This window comes from Hypomesus transpacificus, chromosome 23 (genome assembly GCF_021917145.1).
Source record: "Hypomesus transpacificus isolate Combined female chromosome 23, fHypTra1, whole genome shotgun sequence".
In the NCBI taxonomy this organism is placed as follows: domain Eukaryota; kingdom Metazoa; phylum Chordata; class Actinopteri; order Osmeriformes; family Osmeridae; genus Hypomesus; species Hypomesus transpacificus.
Window position 1 is genome coordinate 8446284 of NC_061082.1, and position 22833 is coordinate 8469116.

Below are 22833 nucleotides of genomic sequence, written 5' to 3' on the forward strand. Positions count from 1 at the left end.
TTCACAGAGGGATTTGGCTGTCAATTATATCCAGTGAAAATCTGTCTGTTTGCACCTTGAAAAATTAGGTTAAAATGAGAAACTAGTGCCTCCAGTTAAGAGACAAGATTGGACTTGCCCGCTATTAATAGCACAAGGAAAGAGATCCTTTCTGCCTTATTATCTTAGCAGCATGATAGAGGCACCCAACGATAGCTTGTCTATGGGGCTTTTAGTTGTATAATCCCAGCTCTCTCACTTTCTCTCTTTCTTGCTCTCCGCTCAAATGTTTGACTCTGCAAGAGCCAAAGGTCAAATAGACACACCATCTCACTCACTGTCTTTTATATGATCATGGTTTGTACACTCTCAAGAAAAAGGAGAGCCAAAGGGAATTGAATCGGTAGATTCTGATCTGGGTCAGATAATGACAAAAGGATGCATGTTTTTCATGGTCATGTTTATATAACAGTATTGAACTGCAATATTCATACCAGTCCAACAAAAGTTTAGTAACTGAAAAGGCCTAAAACATACCTTTATATGAAAATCATTTTATTCAGAGACGATTGAGACCTAGTTGTATTTGTGTGCACACAGTTTCTTTTAAACAATATTTTATATCATCCATAAAACAAAAGGCAGAAAAGTATGCATATTCAACCTTTTTTGTTTATTTGATAAATCTTTTGTCCATCAAAACAATGGATGCTCACAGCTAACAGATGACGATGGTGACAGACAAAGGGCAGAAGATGGATATTGATTCTTCCCTCTTTTCTGTCCAATCACAGTTCAGAATTGGGAGGGGGGTGGGGCAGCTGTCTGCCCTTGACCCTGGCTGCTTTCTGGGGCAGACAGTTACATACCACTGAGACCCTGAGGGGGAACAGGGGCTTTATACATACATGTAGAACATCACACTCGGGAATGATATGAGCTCTACTGCTGCATCTGTGCCACTGATGTCACTCAATACTGTTAATCTGTCTTGGCTAAGAATAGAATCACAACGCCATGACCGTATGATAAACCACACTACCTCCGTGAGCAAGGAGAAGGTCTCTTTTAAAGGTTGCTTCTTTGGAGGGGATGTGAGTGGATGTGTTCGATGAAAAGATGTAGGTAGGACAATGTACTAGTTAGTACATTTGTGTTGTGTGATGGCAGAATCTGAGCAGTAACATGGACTGCATTCATCCTTGGTTGACGCCACCACTCCAAATGCAACTGCTCCATAGGTACATTACTGAGGCAGTGTGGTCTCAACACATGACTTGAACACAGACAGATGATACATGCAAAACATAGAAAACCCCTGTCACACAGAATAAGACTTGACTGACAGCAAGGTGATGGACGGCCTCAGAGTTCTTAGCTTGTTTACGATGATCTGAGGTCACATTTTACAAATGCGTTGACAACCAGGAACAAACTTTTTTTTTTTTTTACCAGCGGTTGATTTGTTTTGCCCCCATGGGAGATACAGAGGGCAGTTTGGTAATGGCAGTGGATTATTGCGACACAGAAACAGGGGGATAATTGATCACATTTATCTGCAATTTCAGCATCAAATTCCTTGTTTATTGGCTTGTTTAGACTTGTATTGCAAGAGTCTTGCTGTCTCTCAAGAGGGCTGAAACATCACTGGTGTGTGTGGTTCCATTTGTTAGTTAAGGCTATTGATCCCTCCAGAGATGAGTGGTGACTTGTGACATGGATGTTGAAGATCGAGTCAGACGTGTTCTGTGTGAGCTTGATATCAATCTCCTGTTGAGTCATACAGTATGTGGAGATTAAAAAAAATGGTGGACAATTCTCCTGGGGAATGCTTCTTTTCATTTTACCAACACAGGCAGCCACTGATACCCTTGCACAGTATTATCGACATGCTACCAAAAGGGAAACACAACAAATAAATATACAAGGAAATGGAAACTGAAGCGAAGGATAGGTCAGGGTTGAGTAATATGACTCAAGGTCACAGGTCAGGGGTTGAAGGGAAAGTGTTACAACAATCAGCGTGGTCTCTCTCACCTCAGGCAGACATTCCTGAGTCTCCTTTGATTCAGCAGGCATGCGGTGGTGTAACTTCAGATAAAATATATAAACAAATATCTATGTACACGTTAACTGTTTATAATCATCCTTCCCATAACTGAAAAGTAACTGTAAACATGCACTCTTCTTCACTGAGTCTCCTTGCTCCAGGCTCCATGAAAGACATTAAAAACACTCTTGTGTTATGTCCAATGACCGCATGGGTTCATGGAATTTGATGTCATACAAAGGAGTCTGATGGAACTGCTAGGACCAGCTGGGTCAGCGATCCACAACAGGGTGGTGTTGCCCATCAAAGCTGTTCCAAGGTCTGTTCTTCAAATCTGTACCTTAAGGAGAACAGCACCACATCCAATTCCATAATGTCTGGTGCAATAGTTAGTGTAGAATCGGTTTTATTTATGTTAACAAGCATAATACCTGTATCCTACTACCTCAGTCAGACCCTATGGTCATCAGACATCATCTCTGCTTCAGTGGGGCCTGGGTGCAAGTGGCTGCTCAGTGTAGTTTAAAGGGAATCAGGGCGACAACGTCACAGCCTCGCCCTAAGGTACAACTCAGTGTACCATTAGAACTCCACACTTATCAAAACCCCTGTACACAAAAGACATAACCATCATGATCAGCCGAGGACAGGTTCTTTCCATTGAACGTTCAATCCAGACAAAAATACTCCTGTGTTGTGTTCAATGTTACCCCCAAATACATTACATTCAACTGATAATATCCCTCACTGTAGAAACACAGAACACCATTAATCTAACTGAATTATGTTCCGGAAACATGCTCTTGTAGAGTATGATGAGGGGGAGAACTTGATGTGAAGGGGACCGAAATGGATACAACATGGGTTTGAATCTGGCTTGAATGTTCTAGAATAACTGGCTCCAGATGAGTGGTGTACCAGAGTCACTTACATGACCCACAGAAGAACACTGACCTGTACTCTTCTAAGCTAGATCTAACATCTCTACAATCATTTTATACCAATGTAACTTTAAAAACACATTTATGTGTATATGTGCACCTACTTCCAGAAATATACAAATACTGTGTTTGCACATACAGTATATAGGCCATGATAATATTTTCATCAGGGTACATAGTAGTCGTACCTAGTGGCTAGGATTCCATGCTATGTCTTCCTAACATCCTACTGTATAGCCCAGCAATTGCTGCTAATTTAGTTAAATTCCCACAATTTCTTTTCTCTCTATCATAATTGATAACTACACATCTTAACTTTACTTTGCAAATGAATAGAACAGCACAAAATAACTTTCATTGAAGTTGTTTTTTCTCTCTCCACAGCACACTTGACATTGTGAGTTGATGTTTTGACATTGTAATTAGGACTGGTCTTTCACAGCATAGATCTTCTTGAAATAGCAGTTTAAATTTAGTTCCCTGTCGACGCGTGAAAGGGTAAATCAACCTCTCACTGTCAGAGGCTCACTGTTATACCACGGGGGGATCCATTTCAATCCCTGTTCCTCTACAACTGTGGTAGGGGACACGTGCTGAAGAATGGGTGGGAGTTGTTTAATCTACATGGCTGGCCTAGTGGGTTGTCTTCGATCAGGACCTCGGACATACAGTAGCAAACGCCTGGCCTGTGAGATATTCACACCTATGTTTGCTCTCCTAAAATGTTCATTCGGAAAATCCAATGTGGTATGCGATCCCAAGCATGACCATGATCTTCGAACTCCAACCCTCTCCCAGTTCCAGATAAGACCTCGGATCTGGGTTTGCTTTCTTCAACCTCCCTCATCTCACTGTCCTCCCTGTGGCTGTGGGACACTGATCTCTCATTTAGAAAGATAAAATGCCAGTGAAAAGACCATAGTCTACAAAGGCAAAACATTGAAGCTCACAATGATGATACTAACCTCCCTGTCACGTTTTGCCTAGGGCCTGAAACTAAAGTACCAACTGACTCTAGAAACACAGTTCAAAGGATGTTTGTGGTCCTAAGTTGCTGGGGGTCAAAATCCCTGTTTGTCTCCCCAGGCCTGGCTGACTGCTGTTGTGTCTTGCCACCCTCAACTATAAACCCACACGTCAATAAAGGATGAGTTTTCCGTTGCATCTCCCCAGCAGCCCAGTGTTGTGCTATGGGGAGGCTCTGGAGTGAGTGCTTTTACATGCTTTATTCATACATTATTCACATGGTTCCTCAAAGAGGTAGAGCCTACTCTCTACTCCTGTAAACGAAGGGGGACTACCGCCACCCTACTTTCACTCTCTCTATCTTCTGGGCTCTTTTTTCTTCTTTTCTTCTCTCCTGTCTTTAGCCTTTTAGCCTACTTCTTGTAGAGAGTAGAGCACTATTTCGTTTACTCCTTGTTTCATTTCTCCCTTCTCACGCTCCATAATCTCTTTGTTGAAGGGCCTTGACAGTATCCTTCAACAACCCAATACTTGGTTCAGCCTGGCATTGGAGCACATTAAGGGCTTTCATCTGGGTCGGACCTGAGGTCTATGGGATGGCATTTGGCATTGGTGTCTGGGGCTGGGTCCAGGGTTAGGGACAACTGGGGATGGAGTATGGCCGTGGTTAGCGCTGGGGTGCAGTTGGAAGGGATCCATCTTTCAAGGAAACTAGTTGGTAGACACACAGGAAGTGGTCTGAACACAGAGTCTGTTCCTTTATGATGATTCTACTGTTCTGATCTTTACATATTCTACCATAATCAACACAATCCCATTCAGACCTCTGTCCCATCGGAAACAGAACACCAGTCTTTTGAAGGATGTTTGTATATATGTGAGTATATGTACCGTACTTTATGTATATGGATGCGTGAGAATGTGTATTTCTAAGTATGTGAAAGGGAATGATTTGGTGGTGTCCCCATCGTTGCTAGTCCCGACTCCTGTTGCGTTTCTTGAAGAAGAAAAAGGGGGTCTTCTGGGGAGGACCGAGCAACATGGGAACCTGGTTCTTGTGAGTTATCCTGACCTGAAAGGGTCAGACCAGAGGGCACAATATAAGAAGGTACAAACATGATATCCCTGCCTTGCTTGCAGTACCCCTAAATCATATATTCAACTCAGTGTTCAATATTCCCAAATCCATATGTGTTGAGGAGGCAGGGATTCGTTGGTTCAGAGAATTGATCTCAGAAAATGAGAATATAAAATCGTCCAACATCAGTGCCCAATCTCAATTATGCCTGTGTGGTTGAATGGAAGGAACATTCTGGATCAATGTTCCAACGTCTACTGAAAAGCCTTCCCAGAAGAGTCAAGGCCATTTTAATAGCAAAGTTTATATGCATGCACAGAATTGACAAGTACGTGTTTTATCTACAGTACATTGCATAAAAAGTAAGTATTGTATGTAAGGAAGTTCACTGTCTTCTCACTGTTAATTTCTATTCGCTCAGACCCGACCTGAAAAATACTTTCAATTTGAGCCTGAAAAAACTAAAACGCATAATGCACCCTACCCATATTTGATCAACGTACAACATTTCAGTTGTGCTTCAGTACAGCAGCATTGTAATGGTGTCTCACCGTGCAGGGCGGCTGCATCCACGGTTCTCCGTCGATTTGCATGGGCAGCAGTCTGGATGTCCTGTGAACGAGGATATATGGTGGAGGAGGTAGGGGGTGGGAGGTAGGGCATAGAGAGTAGGAGGTAGGGAGGATGACACAGGGAGTAGGGAGAAGGGGTTGGGACCAGGGTACAGAGGGTAGGAGTGGAGGTTGGGGAGGGGGGGGAGGGGGGTTAGATCACACGCACCTCAGAGGCATCAGTAGCCTGTTCACACCGTCCCAGGACAGGGTCAAACACAGCTCCCTTTGTTCCCACGAGTCCCGTTCCCAGACAAGCCCCCACTCTTTAAACTCACACACCCACTGAACACACACTCACACGAGTGCACGCTCTTTCTCTCTCTTTCTCTCTCTTTCTCTCTCACACTCACAGACATACACACACTCTCACTCGCACTCAGAACACCCCTAACCTCTTCCCACACACACAAAGTTAGTTTAAGCCTTTCATGCATGCCCCTACAGCTAGGGAAACAGTGTATGGAAGAATGATCAGTCCTGTTATAATTCTGGGCTCGAAAAATACCAAGGTCCGTTTTCTGAACAGGTGAGAAAAGTTTGTGAATGCTTAACGGACTGAACCTGGACGGAACACACACTGGGAACACGACTCTACTCAGTCAGACTGCACAGGAGAAGCCTGAGGCCTTTAGGTCATAGTTTTGATTGAATGTATAATGATCTGAGCAGAAAGACCCTCTGTGTGTAATTTTGTGTCATTTGCTTGTATGTCCATGTGGGTCTGTGGCCAAATCTGTTTACCTGATTGTGACACTAGCACACTGAGCCAGCCTGCGACCAGCACTCTTCAGGCCTGTGTATATCTGGCCCATCTCTATAGCTCCCTCAAGACCCACCACCTCCATCAGCTGGTCACTGAGATCTAGAGAAAGAGAAAGGGGGGGGGGGGGGTGTAGGTAGAGGGGGGAGAGGGGTAGACAGAGGGAGATGTTTGACAGCATTTAATGCAGGTCAACAAACAGGCAGACTAGTACAATTTAAGATGTTTCCTGACTCCACAGCATGGCATTCTAAACGCGAGAACTGACCCTGCACTCCTTGCACTCTGTCCTCCCCTATACATGATTTGACAACACAAGCACAGATGGGGGGAAGAATCCTCTTTAGACAATTGAGGTACTATTCTAAGGTGAACCAACCATCCTGGAGCCCGGGGGTCCTCCTTCAATCCTGTCTGGCTGGGCACCAGTTTGAACATGTAACCCTGGTCTGTTTAGACTGGCGCACAGTGTCAGTGTTAACTGATAACTAATATTAGTTCCACATCAACACTTAGCCCTTCACTTAGAGCCAATAGTGGAGGTACATATAATACAGTGCTCATGTATGGGGGACGTGTTAGGAATAATATAAGAATCATGCTTTTTCCTGCTAAGCTCTGAACACTGTTAAAGTTGATACAGTAACATAAAAGTTGGTGAGTCACCGACAATGATGAATATTTCAGATGACAATTGTACAGAAAATGTCACAGAGCGTAATAATGAGGGACAAAAACATTCAAAATCACTAAGGGTAGGTACGCTTTGAAGCAACATTCTTGCTTCAAATAACGCAAACAAGTTAAGGGTGTGACTTGTGGCTTGAAAGCAATTGGAGCAAAATGGCATCTTCAACACAGGCACACAATATATTCTGTTCCATTCGAAACCCATGTAATTTATCTGTCATGACATGTCACTGTGCTCCATGTTAGAGAAAAGCCAAAGTCAAACACAACGACCCATGCAAGAGGAGATATACTGTTTGTTACATTTTAAGGGGACAACATCCTTGCTTTTGGGACAAACTACCACCACAGCCACCCCCACCCCTGCCTGTGTTGTCCGGATGGCAGCCGATCCACCGTGGTCCGAGGGGAGGGGGATTTGTCCTGAAACCACACAGCCCTGTCGGCTTTGCCAAGGGATGGGGAACAAACCAGAGGACCCCCCCCGCCCCCTTGTCTCTCCTCTCATCCTGGAGACCAGCCCATTTACACAGGCTCAAGAGCAAGTGCTTCCCTTCATTACAACCTCCTCCCTCCAGTCCCTGGAGTTTTCCAAGAAAGAATAATAGGATTGTCCAGTCATTAGGATCAAACTGGCCTTTTAGTGCCTCAGATGACCAGAGAGACAAATACACTATGACGCATGGGCCTAGCCAGGGCTTACAGTCTGCTGTTTAGCACGTTATTATCTACTCATGAAATGCTTCTGAGTGAAAATGTTGAGTCCAGTGAACATTAGTTGTGTGTACACTGCACATGATATATTTTAGAGTATAGTATAGTGTGGTGTGGTATAGTATAGTATTATATAATTTAATACAGTTTAGAATAGTATAGTATCTAATATGCTATATATATATATATATATATATATATATATATATATATATATATATATATATATGTATAGTATACAGTACATATGTATGCAAATATGAGTATTATGTCATTCGCACATTCCTCCAACCCTCGTGCCCTTCACACCCTTACGCCCCCTCACTACAGCCCCACCCAAGACACACACTTCCTCCTACCAAACATGGGCATCCACAGTCTGTTTCTGCCAGCCTGATGGCCGAGATGCCTACCATGCCGCCTCTCACCTCACCAGATCCATCAGTGTGTTTACTCACAGCACTACATCTCAGTGAGATAGCACTAATAATAGCACCAAAACAGCCTCTTGCATAACCTAGGCATAGTGCATTGTGGGGGATGGATGGCAATGCTGGCCAAACAGCATTTAATACTGCTGTGCCACAGGCAGTATTTGCCTTTCACACACACACACATGCACACACATACACACTCATACAGTTACATACACACACATAGAGGATGAAAGGAGTTGCTTGTTAACTACAAGGTTAAGATTAACCAGAGCCATGTCAGAATAAGGAGGAGAAACAGTGTTTGTGAAATATTAGTTAGTGGTCACTTCTTACACGCATCTTTCAGTGTTCTTGAAAGTAATAGGTCAACCATACACTGTATGGCAGCAGCACCTTCCAAACGTTATTTTGCTATCATAATAAGCTCATCCCACCCTAGAGTGAAACAAGTCCTATACTGCAGTGCAGGGGCATTGCCAGAAATAAAACATTTCGGGGCTTCCATCTTAAAATTAGGGGGCAAAAAAGTATGTATATACGTATGTATCTATATATCGACAATTCCTATTTTTTTTTAATTTAAGTAAGGGAAGGGGGGGGGGGTGCGGACATTTGAATGAGGGGGGCCCCCCAGGCCCCCTCGTGGGCTGGAGTGTGTCGCTATATTGGTGGTCTGTATTTATAAACCAGTGTTTTAGTTTCCTTCCTCCACCCCCTCGCCTGGCGCCCTCCCCACCAGCAGGCTGTCATTGTCTTGGGGAGGCCGCGGCAGATGGTCAAGAGGAACCAGCCCACACTGAGGTACCGTGGTGAAGGTGTAGGCGTGGGCCATGCCTGGTCCTGGCCCTGTGACAGAACATAGTGTCACTGCTATGACACAGGCCAAACACAGAGGTTGGACTTATTGTACCATTCCCCCCAAATAAATACATTGGTTTGTGTACTCCCTAACTCATTCAGTCAATCATTCATCCATTCATTCACATATTCCTACTCACATGAGAGGATGTTCTCTATTCTTACTCTCAACCTTATCTCAATCCTCCTTCTAGGACTCATCATTGTCATCTTCATTAGTATTCTAATTCTCCTCATCATCATCCTTATTATCATCCTCAGCTTTCCCACCACCCTTAGGGTAGGATTATTTTCATTTAGAGAGAATCTATTTCTGTGTTCATGAGCAATGCAGGAAATGAAAAATAACAGTCTTCTTTTTATGTATGAAAGGGTAATAATACTGTCCCTTGATGCTTGCACTCTAAAATAGTCCTGGTAACCGCCACGGTGTGATGTTAGACTGCTTTGGGGTGGGAATGTGTGCTTTTTTCACAAACCCATGTAGAAAAGAGGATGTGTAAATCTTGCCAGGACCAACCGTGGCGCTTCAAAAAACACCCGGTGGATCCAAAGCGCTACAGCGACATAACCTGCCCATTCCTCTGTACTGGAGCCTCACATAAACAACCCTTTCTGCTTTCAGCTCTTTCCACTATGAGTTATCTGAGAAGTGGTACTGCACGTTCAGTTGAATGACAGGGAAGATTAGACCGCCCTTCTTATGATCAACAACTTGATCTGTCCCTAATGGAGGAGAGAGGGACTGCCAGTGATGTATTCCCCAAGTTGGAGGAGAGAGGACTGATCCAGAACGTTGTCTCCATTGGGAGGAGTCTGTCCCTAGTGAGAAGACGGCTTCATCCTCAGAGCTGAAGCTGCTGCTGCTCAGTGTTCCTTTCTCTGTGTCAGGGTAAGCTGGCTGATTGCATTATCTCTTGCGTCCAGCTTTAAAGGCCTGATCTTATTGCTAGTGAGCTAACAACTGTTGTAAACAATTTGTCAAAAGGTGGACACATGGGCAAGTAGGCTTTCAGGAACACAAAACACTGACCCATATACGCTTCTGCACTGGCACACACACCCACACACGCGTCTGCGTACGCACACAAACACCTCTGTGCACACACTTACAGTACGCACGTCTGTATGCACATGAATACATACGCACAAAAGCACAGATATACAGCTCACTCTAGGAAATCAGATGTCCTTCTCTGTATCGCGTTTCTGAATGGGATTAGAGGGAGGAGATCATTTAACAAAGGGTAAACCCTGTGGGACAACTGTACACAAGAGCAGAACAATACCTCAACACACACACATGCACGCACACACATACACACACACACACACACACACAAATACAGCGCTGTAGAGTAAAAAGCCAGCATGGCAGATCCCTTAAAGGTAAGTCATGAGTTGACAGTTTAAAAGCACTGTTAATCAGTTTGCATGAAGCACTGCTTGACGTCTGCTGACATTGATCTTATAAGAGTTCTGCAGGGAGTAGAACGGCTTTGACTGGAGACTTCGTTAGCAGAAATGGTGTTACAAACAAAATCATCAATACAGATTTGAGAGACTTCGCAGGTGCATTGACGAGTGTGTATTTATACATGGATGTGCTTAAGAAGGGGTTGTCACTCGGCTTTAGAGATGTGTGTCTGCGTGTTACTGTGTGTGCGTGTTACTGTGTGTGCGTGTTACTGTGTGTGCGTGTTACTGTGTGTGCGTGTTACTGTGTGTGCGTGTTACTGTGTGTGCGTGCATGCGTGTGCATGCCTGTGTGTGTAGAAGTCTCCTCTGCGTTCTTAGGCTATAAATACCCCAGCATATGGACAGAATGTCCTGTTGTCCCAGAACCTTTGGACTCTGGCCGTAGACCGGTGCCAGGAAGCAGGCCCCTCAGAGTGCATGGTGGTCAGGTGAGGGGATGGGGAGGTGACCATGTGTGATGGAACTGCAGAGTAGAGTACAAAATAGTACTGTGCAGTGGGTGTTTTCAAGGGCAGTGGTCAGACCACAGCAATGGATTATGGCTGGAGGGCAGTTAAATATTACTGATATGAGTCACGCAGTTGACAATAGCCCCTGTTCCTTTTTTTCCCCTTCTATCCCTCTCTCTTTATGTCCTCTCTTTTTCTCTCATTCTTTCAATCTTGCGCCTTGTGTCTTTCTAGTTCAGTGGAGCCCTGGAGTCTCCATGGAAACCAGATTCATATGAGTTCTGTGACGTGTGAGTCGCACGGGGGTGGAATGATGAAGGGAAAGAGAGAGAGAGAGAAAAGGAGCGAGGTGAAATGAGGTGATACGGATGAACGAAAGAAAGAGAGTCAGGGAGCCAACACAGGAAGTGAGTTTTAGGACCGTGGAGGCTGCAGGATGGCAGGTGCACCGCAAATGATACAGGGTAGGAAAACAGTCACGAAGAAAGACCGAAAGGAGAGAAGGAGAAAGATAGAGAGGGTGTAAGAAAAGGCCAGTCCTGCTATGGTCATCCTTGACTCCTTTGTCCTCTGCCCTCACCACGTCCTGTGGGTATAGCATCACAGCTCACTTGGCACTGAGACTCACAGACAGAGGAAGAGGTTCACTTATGGCAACCGAAAACAGATGCTCCTTATTGACCTTGAACACTAGTCCTGCAAGCACAGCGCATCCCCAAAGACTACTGTGACAGAGAACGCACTGAAATCACCCACTGAAATGTGTGTGTGTGTGGGTTAGGGTATCCTCCATCCTGTACCCTCCCCAGGGAGTACACACATACACTTACACCAACAAAAGCAATGTATTAGGGTCACATTTTCCATTGTAAATGCTGTATCCTGTACATGGTGAAATATCTAAGAGATGGCTAGACTTGGTTCCATTGCAGAACTTTGCACACTATGTAGCAGACTGTTTTGAGATTGTTTTGGGTGTATGGAGGGCCCATTGACTCACCTTGCACACAGAACTTGAGCTCTTTTACGTCTGTGACTGTGCTGGCAGGCATTCTATCTGGAACCTTCTTGCTCATACGGTTATAGTTCCGCCTCTTCTTTGTCTCACCCCACAGGTTGGAGCCGCCGTGCATGCTGGGAATGTTGAGGACTGCAATACCTTCCAAGGAGGTGTTGCTGAGGTCAAGGATGATGCCATCACACTGGGGGAGGGGAAGAGAGAGAGAGAAAGATAGAGGGCCAGAGAGAGAGAGAGAGAGAGGTTAGAAGGACTCTTGAGGAAAGGTCTGACACCTCTATATAGAACTGATAACCTAGAATGACTAGAATGATATGGTAAAAGAGCCATTACAGGAGAAATCACTACAGTGTAACAACACTCGGAACCTCTTACATCTTTCCACACATCCATTAAAACCCAGGCCTGGAAAGGGTTAGAGAAGGGTAATGAGATATTGTTTCCAATTACCCAACAAATGTAATTCAGCATGTAATTCATTAAGACCACTGAAATCGTGTAGTGTACGCAGGTTGAAATGGGAACACACACAAACACACACAAACGTTGAAGTTATCTGCAAACCATTGTGTTCATTGTCAGTTTGCTCTGCGGAGCTTTTAATACAGTAATTACATCTTGTGGCATAATTACATCCCACAAGTCTATACATCTCCAGTGGATCACGTGGCTATGCTCTGAGTCATACCACTGGGCTGTGTGGGAGAGTCTACCACACTGAGGAACAGTAATGAATTAAAGCGACACCCCAATGAGGTTTTCCAACAGCTAGCAATGTCCTATCTCCTAAGGCCATGAGGGGCTTACTTTGGACTTGGAGGATAATTATTAAAAGCTTTATTGAGTTCTGGACAAGGTTAATAAGTATCTGTGAGTCACTCTTTAATTTGTAAAAAAAGGACCAGCTTAACAGATCTCAATCGCACAGCCTGACTGATAGCATCTTTACTGTAGACAATCAAGACACTGTTGTTCACCTCACATCACTCACAAAGTGAGAAGGTAAATGCCTCGGAAAAACGGCCGGTCCAGGGAATGGTTTACAGAAGCTTTGTTTCTCCAACCTATATGGGTGCATACTAAATACATAGTTGAGTTTGTCCTTGTTTTAGCATTACTTGCATGTGGAATTTGGACTTCAGGGACTCATTCATTTACTTGATTGCATCTGACAAGTTAAATCAAGCACACTTCTGATGTTGAAAATCTGTTCTGTATTTCACCATGGTCTCTCTTGGCTTCCTCAGAGGTATTATGTGACGGAATGAGGCAATCTGTGGTTTGATGGTTTGACAGAACATTAGCACTGAGCTAAGAATAGGCAAATGCATTCATTTGGGAGTGGCACTTTCATGTGTTTTTTGGGGCATTTTGTAACCTATAAGACTTGTGTTTAATAACATTTTGTTTCCCTGGACCATGGAGTATAAAGCACATATCAAGTAAAGGTCTTTCTTAAGTTGGTCATTCCTGACCACAAGTAAGCAAAAGTCCTCCATTACTCACCTCCACCTCTATACATTCGTTGAGTTTCTTGCAGGTGGCAGATATGGTTTCCGTGGTGCCAAACTCAAAGTACCACAGCTTGTTCTTCATCCTGCAAGCCAAACAGGAAGAGAAAAGAGAGTCAGAAGTCCTTGAGTGACACAAGGGATCTATTTTCATTTAATGTGCTCTTCAATTCACCCCCCCCCCCCCATCCCCACCCCCCACCCCCCAAAGCTACAATTAAAAAGGGCATTGCTGGTTCTGGCAGCATATGTCAGCCATGCAAGGCACTTCGGGCATGTCAGTTCTTGTGGAATATTGAGGTTGTCCTACAATCCAAGTCATTTCAATACAGGAGACAGACTAACTTTTGACAGTTTGCTGCTGTTTTTTATAGTTAGGGTCAAAGCTCTGTAAACACGCCCCAAAGCTTCAAATGGGGGGGGTCCGCATTTCTGTACTAACAAAGCACAAAGGACATCATGGCAAGTTAGAGTTAGGGTACTGCTGCTCTGACCTTGCAGCAAAAACACACATTTTCCCCTCGGTGCCCTTAAGGCTGGCAGGCCCACCATAACTGGGTGGACTAGTGCCAGAGGCAAGAGGACAAAGGCCTTTATAGGATCATGGTTCATGTCCACAGCACACAGCAACCTTAGGGTCCAAAGAGTGCATGGACAGTTCTGCCTCAGAGGGCAAGTTGTTTATTCTATTTCATCCCTTTACTAATCATGTCAGTGTCAATTCAATGCTCCGAATACAACTGAATTATGGGAAAACATAACTGATGGACTTGGGAGAACATGACTCCTTCAGTGTGCGTCCTTCAAACCTTTTAGTCCCACTTCATCTCTGGTGGTGCTAAAACATTGAGGGGCTGCTTACACACCTCAGTCTGACCCTCTGGTGTGTGTGTGTACTTGTGTAAGGGTGTTTGAAGGGATGACTTTGCTCTGTGATGCATCTCTACAGGTATATCATTCCAAGCTGTTTTATTTCCGCCCAACCAAAGGTAGCCCTCAACTGCTCACTTGTCTGACAACACAGAAGCACCATGTTGTACTCACACTGGAAGCACACAGTTCTCTATCAGGACTTCACAAAGGCGACAATAGTGCGTGTTCAGTCTATTACACGTTCTTCAACATTTTCACAGTATGTACATTGGACATGGGTAGCACAGATACTCTCCCGCTGACACTAACAACATGCTTGTTGACACAACAAGCACAGTGGTATGGGGGTAGAATCATATAACCAGTTATATTTAGTGAAATATTCACAGTTGGCACTGGCAGCCTACTGGCAAGAAGAATGTAGAGACTTTGGCAAAACTATTGAATTTAGTTCCATTGTATAATACCTACAAAGGTAACATGGAAACCAGATTAGGAAATCAGAAAAGCAGAGTAGCTGTATTAACCTATGCTCTTTGCTATGATGCTAATCTGTTCTCTTAAAGCCTTGTTGAGGCTTCCACCTCCTCACCTCCCTACATCCTCTGAAAACCCTGTTCTGTCAGACGGAGGGATTATGAACAAATCTGAGATCACAATTAGGCCCAGTTTCGATTCTCAATGAGACAAGCTGCCTAACCTCATTAGCTGGTTTCCACTTGAGAAGGCCTGTAAAAATGCAATTAACTCCCAGTTCTCCTTCTCTCCAGTGAGACTGAGGCAGGGGTGGAGGTGGGCTCAGTCCTGGATAGTCCTTAAAGACACATTCGGTTTTTACAGCCTTGCAGCTAAATTGACACAACTGAAATTATTTGCCCAGGTCTTAAGAGTCTGCTACAGGTCTATTGAGAGATGACATTCCATGTATTTATTACGAATGTAGTCGATAACAACCAAAGAAAATGTGAACAAAATAAAACCAACAGGACAAAAGCAACTCTCAGCCCTGAGGAGTATTTACTTTGTGTAGTGATGAGGCAGAGGTTTTTCTCGTTGGCTTTGAGAGCTGACTGTTCAGTATTCAAGACTGCGTCTGTGCAACTCTGAGCAGCTGAGTGAGAAAGGAGGGGAATGAGTTCACAGGTTGAAACTGAGCTCGCTATGGCTTCAGGAAATACAGCTAGATCACACTGACTGGACACCAGCCAAAATATACCTAATTTTAATACAGAGGCAGGCCAAGTTAAGGATGGATTGAAATGTCATTGGGTGGGAGGGCGGGGTAGTGGGGGTTACCCAGAATTCTTTAAGGTAGGTGTGATGAATGGTGAACAGTGAATTTAAGTAAGGTGTGATGTGAGAGGGGGGCAGGGTGGTGTTAAAATGCCCGAGACACCAGTCTCAGAAACACACTCCAACAGTGGAGTGTGGGCCCGCAGGCTGTAAAGCACACAGTCATTCACCCGCTCGTTGGCCCCTCCACACCCCTCCCCTCCCCACACTGACCTCCCTGTTCCTCCCCTCTCGGGAGAGATAACCATCTCCCATAATCCCTTGTGAGAGAAGTGACCTGCTGACCCCCCCTCCACCACCCTCCCTTCAGTATCTGTGATCAGATCAGGCCTCACAGCTTGGACAGCAGCCTCTATCCTCCTGATCCTCGGAGATACCAGCTACTGACTGAGGCTGTCTCTGCATGAGAGGAGAGAAGACTGGGGTTGTTTTGGAGGTGTGCCTGCAGACGGAAGGAGGACGGGAGGCAGCTTACAGTGAGGATACAATGCGGATGTAAGACAATCACTCTAATCTGATGAACTATCTCAGTTTATCCAATCAAACGATCAGTTTCCAACAACCCAAATATATTTTACAGCGCTGACAAAGCAGCTTATGCAGTAAGAAGGATAGAATGGCATCTATCTAATGTCCCTGTGCTTACTCTGAGTGAGAGCATGTTTCTGTAATCATCTGATAAATGTGTAGAAACATTTTAGCCAAGATGAACTGAAATTCCTTTGAACACCACTAAGAACTAGATCTGTTTTGGGGACAAATTGCTCATTCAGGTAAATACCTGCCCCAGGGTGCTGCTGCCTACAGCTAAATAAACCTTGACCCTAAAGTGTCAGAGAGCATTCCCCCTCCCCCCCTCCCTCCCTCCCTCCCTCCCCTCCTCCCTCCTTCCCTCCCTCCACTTCACTCCCCCTTTTGTACACACACACAAACACACACAAAGGGTAGGAACACTTACTACTTGCACGTCACTTTGGATAAAAGCGTCTGCGAAATCAATAAAATGCAATGTAAAATGTCACGTATAAATCCTTCCTTTTTGGATCTACACCCTAGCCCTAGTCTGAGGTAGCAGTGGCAAACAGCACAGGCTGTTTGCTCTGTGTGACTGCTAGAAGGGCTGTGTGTCACGATGGCAGCAGAGAGGAGTGTGGGTTCATGCATCACTCTGTCAGAGCACAACAGCAGGGTACAACATGTTCAAACACTAACAAATTCCCACGTTCTCTATGGAATACACACTCACACGTGCACTCACATACACAACTTGACACACAATGGAACACACGGAGAGGTCCGATTCAAACCCGTTCTGTATTCCATGCATCTGATTCGGATCTCATCATTAGCTACACAGGGCCAAAAGGAGACTGTCCTCAAACAGAGATTGATGCATTGAGACAGATGGGGCCCCAGCCCTTCCCTTCACCCACATTAGATTGATTAAACCTGATCAATCTATAGGACAATAACCTATCCATGCCCTGATTAGCTTAAAGATAATACATATTGACAATGACTTGCAGCAGAGATCACTGTCCCTATACGCAGTCTATACTACTAGTGTCTACGTAAATATATTCAAACTAACTGAACCTATCAGTTATACCATTTGCTTCAGCGATCCATTACTTTAGGCAATGAGGAAATGTCTTTGTCAGACCAGTTGTGAGGGCCAGGATTCTTCTGTTAAGACTTCTAATAATGTATTCGTTTATCAGACACTTTTATCCAAAGGGAGGGATTTGAATGTGTGACCGCTTGAGCTGCAGTCAAATACTCTAGCACTGAGCTAAACCCAAACCCATCCTGTTCTCACACCATAGGCATGACAGCCCTGGTGTACTGAGAGGGTTTGTAACAACACAAAGTCAGGAGTTACCCTGCTGTTTCACTCCCAGTGGTATGCACCCTCACAGTCCTGCCCAGCTCTTATCTTCACTGTTGTGATAGGAATCCTACGGTCCAGTGGCCTTAACCAAGACCCTCTATTGTCATTAAAATCACACCAACAAAAGGGCCAAAGGTCTTTTTTCTTTACCCACAGAAGCAATCCAACACTTCCTAATCCAAGACATCCTCCTTTCCCTTCCCCCTCCCAGGAGCAGCAACACACACACACATCCAAGCAAGCACACACACACACACACATCCAAGCAAGCACACACACACATCCAAGCAAGCACACACACACACACACACACACACACACATAAACACACCAGTGTTTAGGCTATCTAGTTCCCTTTGCTACTGTGCTACTGGTGATGCAACTTCTGAATGAGGTTTCAAGATGAACATGTCCACCCTGCTCTCACATCAAGGGGCTGAAAGAGGGTGTGTACTGAACATGCTGTAAGAAAAGAAGAGGGAGAGAGAAAACAAGCAAGGAAGAGAAATTGTTTTATCATAGTCCCTTTTGATAGAAGGGTACTGTTTCACATTATTTCTAACAAATTGCATGATAAATAAATACATAATTGAGGGATGAGTAAACCAAGGAACAATCAACATTTTATAATGAATGGTCCATTTGCTCGGAAAGTCCTATTTTGCAGTGAATTTACTGTGCTGTGCCAAACATCCCTGGCCCATGCTGTAAAGTTGTCTGTCTGTTGGATGACAGCCAGATGAGACAGTGTTTATACTCGTAGTCCAGAGGATGTACCTCAGTGACAACAGCCAAACGCAGGGATCAACAGAATCCATGTCTGTGCAACCCTGACAAATTCGTTTAGCACACAGAAAGACACAATTTACCACCATGCAAAGCCCTGTGTAAGTCTTCAACAATACTGTACACATAGTATGAGCTGCCATGAATATTTATTATTTTGTGTTCATGTGGACAGAATTTGGCACTTTGCCCACTGCAGCACTGAAAATAACGCCCTGATTTTGTTTAACTGTGGGTGATTTGATAAAAAAAAAAACAAAAAAAAGCTTGGTCACAAACTTGACACCCTTATTTTTTACCCTTTTCCTCAGAAAGCCCCCCTTACACACACTGCCGTTTTCTAAGAGACAGTTCCTTCAAACCCTTGTATATCCCCTGTGTCTGTGGAACGGAAATCTAGGTCTGTGGCTGAAGTCTTGAGCATTAATTATTAAATTTCAAACTGTAAACAAGCTTCCTTCCATCTCCCTCCCCCACCTCTACTTTCATGTGAGGAGGCTTACATGTCTCGTTAGCTCCGCTGATATACAATGGCAGGAGCAGCCATGTTGTAACATTAGCCACATGCAGCCAGAGACAAACCAGGATGACTCACTGTGTTTGCCCCTTAAACAAGTTTGCTTTAAACCTTCTACACTGAGAGGCACAACAAACAAACTAAAATACAGCAGATTCCCTAGTCAATGTGAAAAAGGTTCAGGTTTGGCCTACTTTACATAGCTCACACATACACACACACACACAAACACACACACACACTTCCTGTTGTGTTGGACACCCCACAGGGCAGAGGAAGATTGGTTCTGAGCAAGCTGGCATGCAGGATCACTGGCAGCACTATTGTAACAGTACATAGGTTAGGAGTGTAGCTCTGCACTCAGGCATCAAGACAATCCTCTCCAAGAAGCAGTTTTCAAACACACTCCCACACACACAGGGACAGACCTCAGGGGACCACCTTCAAACAGGCCAGGCCACACAGACAGTGACTACTCATCCAAAAGACACAGCAGTAAGAAGTACGACTTTTAAATTGCTGTATTGTGTGTGTGTCTTTTACAGTGCATCTCAATGGTAGCTTCAATGAGGACTATACAGCAGGCGTGTGGCTGAAACAAACACTGGGATGTTGAACATCAAAGGGGCTTGACTGTTACGATGCACTATAAAACACTTCTGGGGCCAGGAGCAGTCCCCCAATCTGCCCTGAGAGAAAATGCTTGTTTTTTTCTTTTCTCAAACATGCTTCTTCAAGGTTATACCCTCACACAGGTCACCATGCTGCCCATTTATCCTGCCAGACTAATTATACGGTTTTGTCCGTGGTTGAAGAAAGGTTGAATTCAACTTTTTGCCTCCCTTCATTGTTTTTTTTTTTAAAAGAGGAGACTGAAGCTTCCTCTATCCACTCACATTCAGATGAAGCCATTGCATGACAATGAATTAAAAGCTTTTAAGCTTCTAGTCCCCTCCTCCATTTTGTGAAGCCTCTATTGTACTGTCCTGACGTTGACAAGAGTTTAGTCAGCCTGGCCAGGCCTTGAGAACCCTCAGATGAATTAATCTGAAACTCCTAAACTCTCTTGATGAAAAAGAGGTGTTCCGGAATGAGTGAGAGACACACTGACACACCTAGACACACAGAGACACACCGAGACACATAGAGATGCACAGAGACACACACCATGAGACAAAGAACACAATTCCTTAATTCTCTAACCTGCTGTTGAACTTCTCCGGGTGCTTTTCTCTCATCAGGTGGAAGCGGTGGGCGATGGAGGCGTCCTGTGGGGGTAATAAAGAGTAATGTCACTGGGAAGGCAACAATCAGGTCCTCACGTCATGTTCCTGCCTGATCATACAAGCCCAATGTGAAGGAAGATCAAGAAAGCCAACCAGGCAGCTCAGATCATTCTCTCCTCTGAATGATCCAACACAAATCTTGAAACTAGACTGATTTGCAAACTGAACCAACACAATATTCTTTTTTAAGTTCATCTTCCTTATATTAAATAGCAACAAGCAGAAGTACTACCTACATGGGATTTAGACACACAGAATTCACTTCACTTATTACTAGGTTTGATTATCATTTGGTTTTTATTTTCTTCATTATTTCAATAAACCACTGGCTTGATTTTATTTTGTTTTTATTAGTTTAAACTTCTGTCGTTTTTATTACCTTTTATTACTCAAATAACTAAAGCATCACACTCAACACGTGAATTTAAGCACGTTTTGCACGTTTGTGTGTATGATCTTTGAACTTGCGTGACTTTGTTGACGAGTATGTTGTGTGATGCAATGGTTTGAAGACAAGTTTCCCTGTGGGACACTAAAGTATACCTGACCTTACCTTATCCTAAACTCACTACACCATATTTACATTGAGATCTGTCAACTTCCTTGTTAGAGAGCAGGAAGCAGGAAGGTAGAAAAGACAGGAGAGGTCAGTAGAACCGGGACAGGGGTCGTCCCTGGGGCTTGATCCCCATGGAGTGCAGGCTTGGCCTGGAGCTGTCATGTCAGGAGTTGTTACTCACCCGGGCACATGTCAAAGTCGCCCCTGTGTTTGACCCCTAACCTCTGGGCCAGGGGTGGATGTCATTAGTCAAACAGGCCACCCTCACAATGAACCCACTTAGGGAGGTGACCTTTAAATCAGCAGATTAACCCTTACGACACACAAGAAAGCATCAACTAGATACCACAGCCTGCAGGTATTAGGTATCAAACTGTCTGTCCACTGCTGTCCGATGTACTTGGTGCATAGATATACTTATTTTCAACATATTGGATGTTGGATATTTGTTTGATACATTAGGATGAATATAATCAGTCAAATAGGGTGTCCTCTGGGTGACCCCATGCAAGGAGATGTTCATTCTCAGGCACTGTGACCGGAGGGCAGGCCTGGTGTCTGTCAGGCGGCGTTATGCTGTATGTTACTTCTTGGGTTGACCTCTTGGCATCACTGTTCGAGGTAGCCCACAGCATCAGTATTGGACAAAACCGGACCATAAGCCTAGTGTTTTGACACATAAGGTTGCACCAACCCTATTCCTAATCAGAACTCAAACCCTTACTCTAATCCCAACCATCCACGCCAATACAGTATGCAGAAAGGCTGCCGCCAGCGTTGTTATAGTGACACCGGCGATTCAGCCCAAGTGCTAAAACATGACGGCAGGGGTGAAGATGTGCTGGGAGACCTGGGTCCTCCACACCCACTGTGGAGGACAGCTGGGAAGGCAGCTACAAGAAGGTTACAGCTCAGTGGTAGAGCAGTCCACTGTGGATCAGGAGATCTTGCTTCGACATTCCTTTAGATGAAAGTAGGCACTAAATGAATAAATGATGTTACAGATGACTGGGCCAAATGTGTCTTTCGACCTACATTTACACCTACATCAACATAAAAACGTGCAGTTAGCACAGTTAGTTTCAATGTCGGTTTACACCTACATGTACTGTAGGTGAATTACACAGTGTTTTCTGCATTGTGTTGTAATCAACAGAATGCTCTGTTTGACCACTCACTGCTCTGCATCCTTGCTCCCTCCCAGACAGGCCCCAGCAGGGCGTGGGCTCTGACTGGATCTGGTTCTGATGAAAACAGGAGTGGACCAGAACAGACTTGCCACCGGTGCTCCACCTGGCTGGCTCCCTGCCTGCCTGGCCAGGTGTTTTCGATGGTGCCAGAGAGCCGACTGGAAGGTTTAGCGGAGTGGATCGGACGGGCGGACAAGCCGAATGACACGCTTCCTCTCTTTCATCCTCTCGCTGCCCATTGGAGCTTGACGTTCACAGGGCCCGCCCCCCCTTCAGCACATCCTCCTCAACCAAACCCAATGTGAGACCCACAGCATCAGCATCTCCTGGCTCTTAAAAATAGCCCTGCACCTGCCTGTTCAGCTGGCCAGGGAATATGAGACAGACTGGAACCTTGGCAGAGGAAGGGATATCAGAGGTCTGCATGCAACACCAACAGCAACTCATATGGCGTGTATGGAACCACCATGGACTGAACCAAATTCTCCGTTAAACACAAATACAGTAACACATCCCTCATCAGTCCCCTTATCACAGCACCAGCTGTGCCACTGAACCATTTGCCTACTATGGAGGGAACTGGACGTGTGAAGAGAGGTGTTTGTTTACTTTGTCATTGCCCTGTGTGAAAGGAGAGCGTTGTGAGAGACTCACGACCTCCGTTACATTGATGGACCATATCTAGGAACAGAAAATTAGACAGACGTTCCAAAAAAACCTCTCTCTGGCATATTGTTGTTGTGTCCATTGCCGCTCTCTTGCATATAACACTGAACAGTGAACAAATGCTGACATTAGGAATATGTGACATTTGCCATCTTACACAGTTGACTTTTTGATAAAGGTTGTTTTGATCTTGCCGTTTGAAGTTTAACACAGGCCGGGGCAAAGGGC

General features: G+C 44.7%; 1 protein-coding gene across 5 annotated transcripts in view; it reads right to left on the reverse strand.

Moving 5' to 3' along the window:
• Positions 1-633: 633 nt before the first annotated feature.
• The window catches only part of LOC124485219 (diacylglycerol kinase beta), a 55936-nt gene continuing 33736 nt past the window's right edge, over positions 634-22833 (reverse strand). For all 5 annotated transcript variants that reach the window (XM_047046672.1, XM_047046673.1, XM_047046670.1 and 2 more), the window contains 6 exons: positions 20108-20172; positions 13540-13630; positions 12016-12217; positions 6370-6490; positions 5566-5626; positions 634-5008 (listed from right to left, as the gene is read on the reverse strand). In XM_047046672.1, coding sequence (XP_046902628.1) covers positions 4910-5008; positions 5566-5626; positions 6370-6490; positions 12016-12217; positions 13540-13630; positions 20108-20172 — 639 coding nt within the window. In that variant the 3' untranslated portion in view covers positions 634-4909. The remainder of the gene's footprint in view (positions 5009-5565; positions 5627-6369; positions 6491-12015; positions 12218-13539; positions 13631-20107; positions 20173-22833) is intronic.